At 46.9% G+C, this 13,600-nt stretch overlaps 1 protein-coding gene across 1 annotated transcript in view; it reads left to right on the top strand.

The window, feature by feature from the left end:
- The window catches only part of ALDH16A1 (aldehyde dehydrogenase 16 family member A1), a 282,143-nt gene extending 270,906 nt beyond the window's left edge, over positions 1 to 11,237 (top strand). Inside the window, exon 17 of the mRNA XM_063942876.1 lies at positions 10,719 to 11,237. Within this exon, the coding sequence (XP_063798946.1) occupies positions 10,719 to 10,892 (174 nt within the window). The 3' untranslated portion in view covers positions 10,893 to 11,237. The remainder of the gene's footprint in view (positions 1 to 10,718) is intronic.
- Positions 11,238 to 13,600: the final 2,363 nt, after the last annotated feature.

The raw sequence follows: 13,600 nt of genomic DNA, 5'->3' as shown, positions 1-13,600 counted from the left end.
GTAATGGCGGACTCAGTCAACACCTTTAAGAATGGGTTAGATAAATTCCTATTGGATAAAGATATTCAGGGTTATGGTGCGTAGGCACGCATTATAGTTAATATAACTGGTCCTAACATAAAAATAACTAGTCTTATAATAAGACTGCATAGGAGACCACAAATAGGTTGAACTCGATGGACAATTGTCTTTTTTCAACCTTAGTTACTATATTACTATGACTTATTACTGCTAGCTACTTCACAAGAAGTCTTACAGAACCATTTACAACTAACGATGACCTTCCTTCAAACACACGGATGGCTCATCAATTGTAAAAAGTCCTCCCTCATTCCATCTGAAAGGATATTGCATTTGGGCACTCTTAGACTCGGCGTCTTTTTCTGCCATCAAAAAAAAAATCCAAACTACAGGACAGGGTTCGCAGACTTCTTCAGCAGAACCGTGTGTCCATTCACTCAGCCATGCAAGTACTCGGACTGATGATGTCGACCTTCAACATGGTTGAGTACGCTCAGGTCCACTCTCGACCACTACAACACCTGATTCTGGTCAAGTGGAACGGACAGCATCATCTGATCAAGTCTCAGATGATGACACTTACTTCGGTGGTGCAACTGTCTCACCTGGTGGCTCCTTACAACTCACTTGGAAAAAGGAAGACCCTTATGAATTCCGGAATGGGTACTGCTAACCACAGATGCAAGTCTCCGTGGTTGGGGAGCAGTACTGAAACAACAACGTTTCAGGGGTGTTGGTCTCTCACAGTCTCACCTTCCAATCAATATCCTGCATACATGGCAGACCTATTCAGGTGTAGTCCAACAATGCCACAGCAGTGGCATATATCAACCACCAAGTGGGCACTCGCAGCCAGAGGACGATGTAGGAGGTAGCCCGCATTCTCCGTTGGGTAGAATGTCAACTCCCAGCCATCCAGCAGTATATATTCCAGGGAACCTAAACTGGGAAGCAGACTTTATAAGTCATCAAGACATCCACGCGGGAGAGTGGTCTCTTTATCTAGTGGAATTCCAACTCCTAGTGGACAGGTGGGGTCTCTCTCGACTCACCTTAAGCAGCATTCGTGGACGCTCTCTCCATCAAATGGAACTTCCATTTGATGTACATCTTTCCTCCAGTGTCCCTTCTGCCAAGTGTCCTGAGGAAACTCAAACAAGAGGGAGGCAATCTCATTCTAGTAGCTCCAGCATGGCTCATACAACACTGGTTCTCGAATCTGCAGGGTCTATCCGTAGGTCACCCGCTACATCCAGACCTCCTGTCTCAGGGGCCCTGCCTACACCCGGACCTGCCACGTCTGTCTTTGACGGCGTGGCTCTTGAGTTCTCCTTCCTAATTACGAAGGGCATTTCTCGCTCAGTAGTGCAGACCATGCTAAGAGAACGGAAGCCAGCATCTGCCCGAATTTACTATCGAATATGGCATACCTACTTTCAGTGGTGTGCTTCTAGACAGTATAACCCGGCTGTCTTCCGGGTTTCTAGAATTCTGGCCTTCCTCCAACGGTGATTGAAACTCGGACCCTGCCTGGCTTCTCTAAAAGTACATATTTCTGCTGCGGGGTACACTGGGCTCCACAAGGATTAACATCTGAGTGTAGAGTAGGATCTTGATCCGAGGCACCAACAGGCTCAAAGCTTTAACTGTTCCCAAGATGCACAGCGCCGCCCCCTCTATAACCCCGCATCCGTGCACAGGAGCTCAGTTTGTAAGTTGGTGCCATGTAGTAAGCAGGCAAACAGGGGGTCTGCCATTGCAGCCCATATTTTAGCTTAATCAGAAGAAAAGAAGAACTTTTGAAGACTTCAAGGGCTGCAGCTTTTATGCATGTCACATAAGACATCCTTTGCTGCAGCTCCATCACTCCCCCAGCGGCGCTGTATACTCCCGCGCCCTGGTTGCCGGGTAACTACAGCAGAGGCTCCGGTGTCCTTCTGTTAGTCACACACACCCGCCGCTGCCCTCCAGGATCGCGCGGCCGCAGGTACAAGGGGAGCTAAGGGGTCTCTTTGGCCCGCTGTTAACCACGATCTGGCGCGGCCGTGGGAGGCGGGCCGCGTGCGCTGGCGTTGACACTGTAAAGGGCAGCCACTCCACTAGTCACTGGGACACAGGGCACGGGTGAGGGGTTTTCTATCATAAAAACCCAGTTTTAATCAAGCGCGCAGCGCCCGGTGGGGAAGCCAGCAGGGGGAGAAGGCCTAACCTATAGCCCCTCCCCCAGCCCCAGGGCGCCATTTCAGTAAATGTTCCCGCCCTCACTCCCTGTCAGCCGCCATCACAACGGAGCTGTGCTGTTCCTGGGACTGCTTGGGCAAATCCTCCTCTGTAAAGCCGCCTGCTCGCCAGCGATGTGCATTTTACAGTACACTTAAGTATTCTACCTGTCAAGGGACAGTGTTAGTTAAGAAAGAGTGCATACATTCAGGGCTGTGTGGTACAAACACCCTGTGATATACATCCAATATCTACTGTGCTTTGTTATATCTACTGTTTACATATATAGCCATACTGAGTATTACTTTGTGTTGCTAGTCCAGTGCAGTTTTATGGTGTATAATTTCTGCATGGTACGTTTGTGACTATATATGTGTGTGTGTGTGTGCATGTAGCTGCTGCGTGGCTGCCATATCGGGTATTTTACTCAGCATGCTGCTCCTATATTCTATAACCTGAAGGGGCTAAGTGTGTCTGATTTCTCAACAATATATGTATTTCACAGGATATACTTGCTGTGTATTTTTCGTTGTGATTTATAGTCACTTTCTATATATTTATATAGATATATCTCCTGAATTCCCGGTTGGTGCTGACAGGAAAGTCACACTTAACTGGGAGTTCTTGCTAGGTATATTGCTGCTTAAAATTGTACCAGGTTGCCTGATATTGTGCTTATATTATGTCAGCTTCACGAGGCAACGGAGCTGGGGCTTCTCCCACATTGCGTGTTGGTGATGCCGCGGACATATTGGAGGAAAATATGGCAGCAGAGAGTTCAGGTTCAGGGGGTTCCTTACCCCCCCCAGTGGGTCTGTATCACTGGGGGTAACAAATGACCCACCTTGGGCTACCTTTTCCATGCTGTTGAATACGCTTGTAACTAAACTGACGCCCCCTATGGGACCACCTGTGCCACTGCAGCAGTTCATGGTCCCTGCAGTTAATCCACCATGGGTGGATCAAATTTCCACTCGGTTACAGCACTTGAACTGGTCACTGACTAAGTCCAAATCTCACTCTCGCCCACCTAAGACTAAGACGTCTTCTAAACGGGCTGCTACTTCCTCACAATCCACTGCTATTCCAGACACATCCTCTGAGGAGGATGGTGCATATATTGACCCCACAGACACTGACTCAGATGCTTGTGATGTGGAACGGAAGTCAATGGTGGATGTCCCAGATTTGATTGAGGCTATCAGGCTCATTCTTCAGGTCTCTGATGAACCTGGGCCTGTGGCTGTTTTTAAAATTCCAGACAGATTTAAACGTAATAAAGTGGTTAAACACGTTTTACCTCATTCTCAACACCTGGCTGACATTTGTCAGGAATCCTGGGAAAACCCGGGAACGAAATCCACACCGCATAAGAGACTGTTGGCTCGCTATCCTCTCTCTGCGGAGCTATGTAAAAATTGGGAAACTCCTCCGCCTGTAGATTCTCATGTGGCACGCATGGTAGTTTCCTCTGCTCTGCCAGTAACTACCGTCACCTCTCTGAAGGAACCGACGGATAGACGTGTGGAGGGTTGTTTGAAAACGATTTACACCCTAACGAGGGCTGTGCATAACCAACCATTGCAGCAATATGGGCTGCTGAAGCTGTTGAGGCGTGGGCTCAGCAGCTTGAGGCGAAGCTGCCTTCCAACGCATCTGAGCATGCTCGACAATGTCTCTCATATATTACCACGGCTTTTCTGTACCTTAAGAAGGCGGCCTCTGATGCTGGGGTGCTGGCGGCCAAGGCTGCTACTACGTCCGTCTTGGCCAGACATATCCTTTGGTTGAGATCCTGGTCGGTGGGTATGGATTCCAAGAAAACCCTGGAGGTGCTTCCTTTCAAAGGAGACATTCTCTTTGGAGAAGACCTCAATAAGATTGTGGCTGATCTGGCTACTGCTAAAACTGCTTGCCTACCTAGTACGGTTCCTTCCGCACAGAAGGCTAAAAGTACTTTCCCTCAGCCCTTTCGTCCTCCAGGTAAAGCAAAAGGTCAGGCGTACCCAAAGCAAACTCGTGCTTCCATACCTGCCAAGCCCAGACCGAAGCGAGCCTGGGCTGCCCGTCAGCCTGCTTCCAAAACTGACAAGCCTGCCGCATGACGGGGAGGGACTCCCTCTGGGGAATCCCAGGGTGGGGGGCCGACTTCTAGGTTTTGCCCAGGAATGGTTGAAGACCACTTCCGATGCCTGGGTAAGGGAAGTCATCACTCAAGGTTACGCCGTACCCTTCAAGAATCATCCCCCTCATCGATTTTGCCTGACAGATGTTCAGGACCTGGTAAAGGCAAACACTCTGCATTCAGTGGTACATTCCCTCCTGACCACAGGAGTGGTAGTACAGGTGCCTCTGACTCAGAGAGGCAAGGGGTACCATTCACCGCTGTTTCTAGTCCCGAAACCGAACGAATCAATCTGAAGTCCTTGAACAAGTATGTGCGGGTCTCCAAGTTTCGTATGGAAACTCTGCGCTCTATTGTTCTGGCCTTGGAGCCTGGGGACTATATGGTCTCCCTGGACATACAGGATGCCTACCTGCATATTCCTATTGCAGTGTCTCATCAGCAGTACCTGAGGTTTGCGGTGGGCAACCTGCATTACCAATTTCGGGCGTTACCCTTTGGTTTGACAATGGCTCCCCGAGTTTTCACCAAAGTAATATAGTATCTGAGGTTGAAAAAAGACAATTGTCCATCAAGTTCAACCTATTTGTGGTCTCCTATGCACGATGATTTGTCTAAAATTATGACTGATGCTGATTTCAGCCGTTGCATTTTATCCCTTTTTATAGTAACAATAGTGAGTGACTATGCACCATAACCCTGGATATCCTTATCCATGAGGAATTTATCTAACCCATTCTTAAAGTTGTTGACAGGCGGTCATGACGGCTCCGCTCCGCCGTCAAGGGGTCAGGATCCTACTGTGCCTAGACGATTTGTTGATTTTGGCAATTTCCACAGAAATTCTCCTGTCTCTTCTAGATCTGACTGTCCAGGTCATGACAGCCCATGGGTGGCTTGTCAACTGGAGGAAATCATCCCTGGTTCCTGCTCGGAGCATGGTACACCTGGGAGCGTTGTTGGACACTCACAACCAGCAGTTGTTCTTGTCTCAGGAGAAAGTCCTGAAACTTCAGGACAGGATTCGATGCTTCCTATCTCGTCCACAAGTGTCGATACATTCGGCAATGCAAGTGCTAGGTCTCATGGTGTCGGCTTTCGACATGGTGGAGTATGCTCAATTCCATTCTCGCCCTCTGCAGAAGTTAATTCTGTCCAAGTGGGACGGCCTGCCTCACCGGATCAAGTCTCACATGATCTCCTTGTCTCCAGAGGTCCGCCTATCACTGAGCTGGTGGCTGCAGTGGCCGTCCCTTCTGGATATCCAACTGGGTCCTGCTGGCGATGGATGCCAGTCTGAGAGGTTGGGGCGCGGTGTTGGAACAACACTCTCTCCAGGGTCGGTGGACCGAGGAGGAGTCTCTACTCCCAATAAACATTCTAGAACTGCGGGCAGTGTTCAATGCGTTGACAATGGCCCAGCATCTGATACAGAACAGACCTGTTCAAGTACAATCGGACAACGCCACCACGGTAGCGTGCATCAATCATCAAGGCAGCACTCGAAGCCGCATGGCATTGAGAGAAGAGTCAGGGATTCTTCAGTGGGCAGAACGCCATCTGCCGGCCATATCCGCAGTGCTCATTCCGGGGGTCCTAAACTGGGAAGCGGACTTTCTCAGTCGTCAGGTCGTACACGCCGGAGAATGGAGCCTCCATCCAGAAGTGTTTCAACTTCTCGTGGACAAGTGGGGCCTTCCAGATGTGGACCTGATGGCATCTCGACACAATCACAAGGTTCCGGTCTTCGGAGCAAGGACAAGGGATCCTCAAGCAGCGTTCGTGGATGCTCTGTCAATCCCGTGGAACTTTCGGCTGCCGTGTGTGTTCCCTCGGGTGTCATTACTGCCCAGAGTAATACGGAAGTTCAATCAAGAAGGAGGAAAACTACTTCTAATCGCTCCAGCGTGGCCTAGGCGGCACTGGTTCTCTGATCTACAGGGTCTCTCGCTAGATCATCCCCTTCTACTTCCGCAACGACCAGACCTCCTCGTTCAGGGCCCTTGTGTTTACCAGGACTTGGCCCGTCTGGCTTTGACGGCATGGCTCTTGTAGCTTCCCTCCTGAGGGCCAAGGGTTTTTCTGAGGCGGTTGTTCAAACTATGTTGAAGGCCCGTAAGCCAGCTTCTGCTCGGATTTACCATAGGGTCTGGAATGCTTACATTATTTGGTGCGCGTCTCACAATCATGACGTTTTCAAGTTTAGTACGGCCAAACTGTTGGCCTTCCTACAACAGGGCCTGGACTTAGGCCTGCGTCTGTCCTCCCTCAAGGTTCACATTTCTGCCTTGTCTGTTTGGTTTCAGAGAAAGATTGCTGCCCTGCCTCATGTTCATACTTTCACTCAGGGTGTGTTGCGGATTCAGCCTCCTTATGTGCCACCTGTGGCCCCTTGGGATCTGTCGGTGGTTTTGGATGCCTTGCAAGAGTCTCCGTTTGAACCTCTTGCCTCTGCTGACCTTACGTGGCTTTCCGTTAAGGTGCTATTCTTGCTGGCTATTGCTTCAGCTAGAAGGGTCTCGGACTTGGGTGCCTTATCATGTAAGTCTCCTCATTTGATTTTTCACCGTGACCGGGCGGTTCTTAGAACGCGGCCAGGTTATTTACCTAAGGTGGTGTCTTCCTTCCACCTTAACCAGGTGATTGTGGTTCCGGCCTTTAATTCTCCTGAGTTGTCTTCCAAAGAGCGGTCTTTGGACGTGGTACGGACTCTCCGTATCTATGTGAAGAGAACATCCTCTATTAGGAAATCTGATTCTCTTTTTGTGCTGTTTGGTTTTCACAAACGTGGCTGGCCTGCTTCTAAGCAGACACTGGCTAGATGGATTAGAATGGTGATTGCACATGCTTATGTACAGGCTGGTCGTCTGGTTCCTGCTACCATCAAGGCCCATTCTACTCGGTCGGTTTGACCTTCTTGGGCGGCCCATCGTGGTGCGACCCTTGAACAGTTGTGCAAGGCAGCTACGTGGTCCTCAGGGAACACGTTCATTAGGTTCTATGCCTTCGATACTTCCGCCTCCCAGGATGCTTCCTTTTGACGCCTGGTTCTTGTGCCCGCTACAGTGCGTCCCCTCCCATAAGGAACTGCTTTAGGACATCCCCGTTGTTAATCCTTGTGGAGCCTAGTGTACCCCGCAGCAGAAATCGAGATTTATGGTAAGAACTTACCTTTGTTAAATCTCTTTCTGCGAGGTACACTGGGCTCCACAAGGCGCCCACCCTGACGCACTTAGCTTCTTTTGGTTGGTGTGGAATTAGCCACTGACAACCTATCCTGTGGTGAGTGTGTGGTGTAATTGGCTACAAGCGATTGTTGTCTCTAGTACCTGCTACAGCACTGGGCTGGTTAACGAAACTGAGCTCCTGTGCACGGAGGCGGGGTTATAGAGGAGGCGGCGCTGTGCATCTTGGGAACAGTCAAAGCTTTGAGCCTGTTGGTGCCTCGGATCAAGGTCCTACTCTACACCCTGATGTTAATCCTTGTGGAGCCCAGTGTACCTCGCAGAAAGAGATTTAACAACTGTAAGTTCTTACCATAAATCTCGTTTTCTGCATTATCTGTGTGGTTTTTAACGCAGAATTGCACCGATACCAGATATGCGCACCTTTCTCCAAGGTGTCATCAGGGTCCAGCCTCCATATGTTCCTCCGGTGGCTCAGTGGGTGGTCCAGGAAGCTCTTCAACAGGCTCCTTTTGAACCGTTGGATACAGTGGATTTCAACTGGTTAACAGCTAAAACCTTATTCCTTTGTGCTATTGCATCGGTAAGACGGGTGTCCGATCTGGGTGCCCTTTCCTGTCACCCTTCTTTCCTAATTTTTCTTTCGGATAGGGCTGTGCTTCGTACCAGTCTGGGATACTTGCCTACGGTGGTCTCCCATTTCCATTTGAATGAGGATATTGGGGTCATTCCGAGTTGAACGCTAGCTGCCGTTGTTCGCAGCGATCAGGCTAAAAATCTGCATTTCTGCGCCGCAATACGCAGGCGCGTTGTATGGGTACAATGAGCATCATGGGTTTGCACAGAGTCTAACGAAGATTCCAGTCGTACGGCCGCACGCAGGAAGATTGTCATGAAGTGGGCATTTCTGGGTGTCAAATAACCGTTTTCAGGGAGTGCTTAGAAAAACGCAGGCGTGTCTGGAAAAACGCAGGCGTCGCTGGACGAACGCTGGGCGGGTGTGTGACGTCAAAAGCCGTCCCTCAGTCGTTAGACTCAATGCACACGAAGAGTAACTGCAGGGCTGGTCTTGTTTTGCACAGAATGATTTTGCAGGAGCTCTGCTGCACAAGCGTTCGCACTTCTGCAAAGCGAAAATACACTCCCCAGTGGGCGGCGACAATGCGTTTGCACGGCTGCTAAACGTAGCCAGCGAACGATCAACTCGGAATGAGGGCCATTGTGGTTCCCGCATTCATCTTCTCAGATTTCTCACCAGTAGCACGTTCTTTGGATGTGGTTCGTGCCCTCAGTATTTATGTAGACAGAACCTGCCCTTAAGGAGATAAGATTCATCCTTTACGCATTTCCTAAACGTGGGTGGCCAGCTAACAAGCAGACTTTGGCCAGATGGATTAGAATGAGAATTGCAGAGGCATTTTATCAGGCCTTCCAACTCCAACTTCTATATCTGCTCATTTTACTCGGTCTGTAGGAGCTGCTTGGGCGGCGCGCATGGGCGCGTCCACTGACCAACTATGCAAGGCAGCTACATGGTCTTCGATCTACTCCATTCATAGGTTTTATGCCTTCAGTAGATTCGCCTCCCAGGATGCTTCATTTGGACACAGGATATTATTATCCTCTCAGGAGCATCCCCACCCCTGAAGTACTGCTCTAGTACATCCCTTCGTTATCCCTGTGGACCCTATAGAACCCGAAGAAGAAAAGGAGAGTTTTTGTAGACTTATCCTTGTTAACTCTCTTTCTTCGAGGTTTACAGGGCGCACCTGGTCTGTATGGGTAGGCGGCCTTGGTAACTAGTTCCCTTCTCCTGTCTGTGAGAGTGTGTTCTTAAGTGTGCCATATCTTCTGTGTCTCTGCTTCCACTCACTGCTTGGGCTTGTTACCAAAACTGACCTGCCTGAGCTAGGGGGCAGGGTGATAGTGAGGAGGACTGGAGCATCCTGGGATACCTCAAAGGCTTAGCTGTATGGTGCCAAAAAGCTATCCTATCACCTATAACCCATCGTTATCCCTGTGGACCCTATGGACCTCGAAGAAAGAGAGTTAGCAAGGGTGACTCTACCATAATACTCCTTTTCCTGTCTTCTCTTCATTGGCTCTATCCAAACCCCCCACTTCCTTCACCTAAATGTCTTACCAACATGCAAAAATCCGCCTATGTGGAAATTTTTGTAGTTTGAGATTGTACCAAAATGCTCTCTGCTTTTTCTAATTTATGTTAATCCTGCCTTTACTTCAGGCATGGTTCCTTTTTCTCCATTCAGTAATTGGCATGTGGTGACAACCATGTATACGGAACAATAATGCTTGTGGGAGCTATTATAAATACCTTTTATGTAAGTGTTTTCAAGTGTCAGAGCAGCAAAATTTGTGTGTTTGAAAATGTCGCTATTGATGTTAACAGGATGGAGGGTGTTTAGGGATGCCATTATTGAACTGTCTGTGTTTGAGATGCACCTAATACCTACAAACAGTAGATGCTGTCATTAAAACCCCTTTCAGACATAGCCAAAAACAGGGAAATGTGATGGAGCATGCCGAGTCGACCCAGGTCCTGCTTATGCCTGAAAGAATAAGACCCTGGTTGACAGTCTCAGGTCTGCGACCCTGCAATCCACGAGGGTTATTCTGGGTCAGTTCCCTGGGTTATGTCTGAATGGTCTGAAACAATCTGGTCGCGCTGAGAAGGAGCTGATTGGCTGTTCAACAGCAGCAGACTGCAGAGGACGTCCCCTTTAAATGACAGTGTGAACTGAATGCCAGGGTACACGTGGCTTATATGTGAAAGGGGTCGACCTGGGAAAAACTCAGGTCTGAGGTGTTGCATGAAAGGGGTTCTCAGCGCTGGGACCCGGGTGCACTCATTTTTAGAAACCTGTGTCGGAGCCATGTATTTGCCATGGTGTATGTTTTAAAGTGGTATTAGTGGGTTGGACAAATATTCATGTGAATGCTGCCTATCCATTTACTAGGGACAGTGCCTCATGACTATGGCTCGTAAAGTGCCTCGGTAATGTCATTGGTTTTCTCTTGATTGGTCTGTAATGTCATGAAATATTGGACCATCCCACTAAATGATTTCCCTCACAGTGTGCAGGAGACAGATTACAAAATTAGGTGACAATTGAATGAAATGTAACCAATTTTTTATCTATAAACAGGGATCTAAGTTTGTAGAGTGGTCATCTGCTGAAAACTGTAAGCGGACATGGGTGAACTATGGCCTTACCAGAGACTGGGAGGATCCCCAACAAGGAGCGGGTGAAGAGTTCCTGTATCAGGCCACACAGTGTAAAAATATCTGGATACCCATGGGGGAGATTTTTGCAAACTAACCTTGATTAGGGCCTTATGAACAATTCACATCCCTGTAATATTTTTTTGTATTCCGGTTAAGGTACCTTTTTATGTGCCATATAGTATATACCTCAGGGAGTTAAATGTTATCATTGAAGGACCAATAAAGCATCCCATTAAAAATTGTCACCCTCACATGCTAAACCCTGAATATTGAATATGCAGATGCAAGATAATGATCATTCGTAATGATTCTTCCACCATTTTGATGTAAAGACTGCAAGACTTGTAGGATTTCAATGTATGGTAACTTCATTTTGAATGCCTGTAAGTATATTGCAGTATGAGTCTTACATTTTCAATAAACTTATACATTTCAGAAAGTTTTGCTTCAAGCTTTTTGTTTTTTGTAGGTCGACCCCAAAGAATCAACATGGTCAAAAGGTTGACATAGAAAAGGTCACCAGGGTCAAAAAAGTCGACATTAAAATGGTTGACACATGTTTTTTGGTGTCATTTTGTATGTTTCACCAAATCTGAGCCAAATTCGCGGGCTCGCTTTACTCACCACGCTTTGATCAAAATTACTCTTCCCAATCCTAGTCCATGTAGATGGTAAATTATGACAAAGTTGGAAAACAAACGAATGTGTGACGACCTTTTGACCCTGTCGACCATTAGAGTCGACATATTGACTTTCTTATTTTCTCTGTTGATCTATCAACCGGATATCAGTGAATCTCTATTCCAATTGTGAAGCAATGTACTGTTTGCTTGGTCAGTGGTCAGTATTGTAAATTGGTTAAAATACATATTTAAGAATGAAAGGATTAGTCTGGTCCAATCTGGCAATAGCATTCTCAGAGTTATGGCAATAGTGAGAAATTATGATCTTTTTAAACTAGCTAAATTCTTCTTATCACTTTCATGTGTCATTTATCTTACTGCTCATGTTGTGGCTCCTAAAGGGGATCAGTATGAAATTCCTACAATCAAAATCCTGACAACAATTGACCAACAGTCAAAATCCTGACAAGTTCAAAATACCGACATCTAAAATACTGACAAGGTCAATATACCGACATTTAATATGTCGACAGGTCAAAAATCGACACAAGCCTTTCATTGTTTTGTGTGTGTATGTCGACATAGGTTGACATGGACACGGTATAAGTGTAGCGCGTCCCCACGCATGGCTCGCTGCACTCGCCATGATTCGGGCATGGTGTCTTGCTGCGCTCGGCACACTATTCTATTCCCCCTCCAGGTCCACTGGGATGGTAAAGTATGAACAAGTCTGATTCAATTAAAAAAATCATGAAAAACTCATGTCGACTTTTTGACCTGTCAACATTATAAATGTTGGTATTTTGACCTTGTCGGGGTTTTGACCGTCGGTCAATGGTTGTCGGGATTTTGATAGGTAAAGTGACTGCATTCCTCCTAAAGAAGTGGTAAGCAACACTTAGCATGAGGATGCCACAAGTAACATGAGTAACACACAATGCTTGGTCATGTTCTTACTGTTTGACCAGCATGAGTAACCTATTTTGTAAACACAAACTTCCAAACAAAGGACATAATTATGACTTCTCCATTCTACCATTTTATCATGATTTATTTGGTACCATGTCCCTAATACAGAGATGTAAACAAACCCGATGGTCTGTCTATAGTCTGCAGAACCAGGGCTGCAATGTTACTCGCAGTGCCCCAAACACCTTATCCTGATTGACACGCTGCGGCCATTTGGGGCGGCGACAGGCAACACTACAGAAAACAAGGGCATGTCTGTCCAGTTTTCTGGCCATGCTGAAGCTAGTTGGTTTCGTCCTTGGCGCAGATTTACTGGCGTCAGCAGCATAAATTGCCCGGGCATTCTTAGTTTCCTGAGGGACGCAGCAGCAATCAGAGGAGCCGGCAAGATGTGTCTATTTATACAAGATGCCTCCTGCAGCATTAGAATATTATAACACAGCTGTTGTGTACAAAGACACAACGACTGTCTGATCTGCGTAAATCTCTGAATTAGGTCCCATATCAACTCAGCACTGTAAATTTGATAGTTTGATCTGGCACAAAAATCAATTTTACACTATCTGTTTAGGCACCAGATATTGCTGCTGTACACCTGGAATTGTGTTGGACAAGGTCAGTTTCCATGCATTTTAACAACGTAGATCGCAATTGCTCCCTTCAGCTGGGCAGGTATTTGTCTTGCCTCTACCCTTTTGTTTTGTTTTTTAATTGGAATTATTTTTTATCGAATAATACCAACTTCACATAGTAAAAGTTTGCAGGGTGTATACAAATAGTGAAAACTCAGTAGTATGTACACCATACCAAATCACAATATAATATGAAGCAGACATCAATAAGTATAAAATAAAAGGAGGAAAAGAAAAGTTAAAGTAAAAAAAAAAAGAGTAAAAGAAGGAAGGGAGAAAGATAAAGAGAGAAGGAAAAAGAAAGAAAGAAAGAGTCTCACAGCTCATTAGACTAGATAATAGTTATCTCAGAAATGAAATTGAAACGCCCACTAAAATCAAGCTGTCTACTTTAATGTAAGGAACTGTAGATACCAAGTAGCAGTAAAGGCTTCATTTTTAGAGGCTAGGGAAGAAACAGGGTCATCCATGACCATATAATGGTCTATAAGAGCACACCACTCAGATATGGTAGGAATAACAGTAGACATCCAAAGTACTGGAATAACCGCTTTCGAGGCGCCTCTACCCTTTTGATG

This window comes from Pseudophryne corroboree, chromosome 10 (assembly GCF_028390025.1).
Source record: "Pseudophryne corroboree isolate aPseCor3 chromosome 10, aPseCor3.hap2, whole genome shotgun sequence".
Taxonomy (NCBI): Eukaryota; Metazoa; Chordata; class Amphibia; order Anura; family Myobatrachidae; genus Pseudophryne; species Pseudophryne corroboree.
The sequence above is the reverse complement of the archived record's forward strand: the minus strand, read 5'-3'. Positions and strand labels throughout refer to the sequence as shown.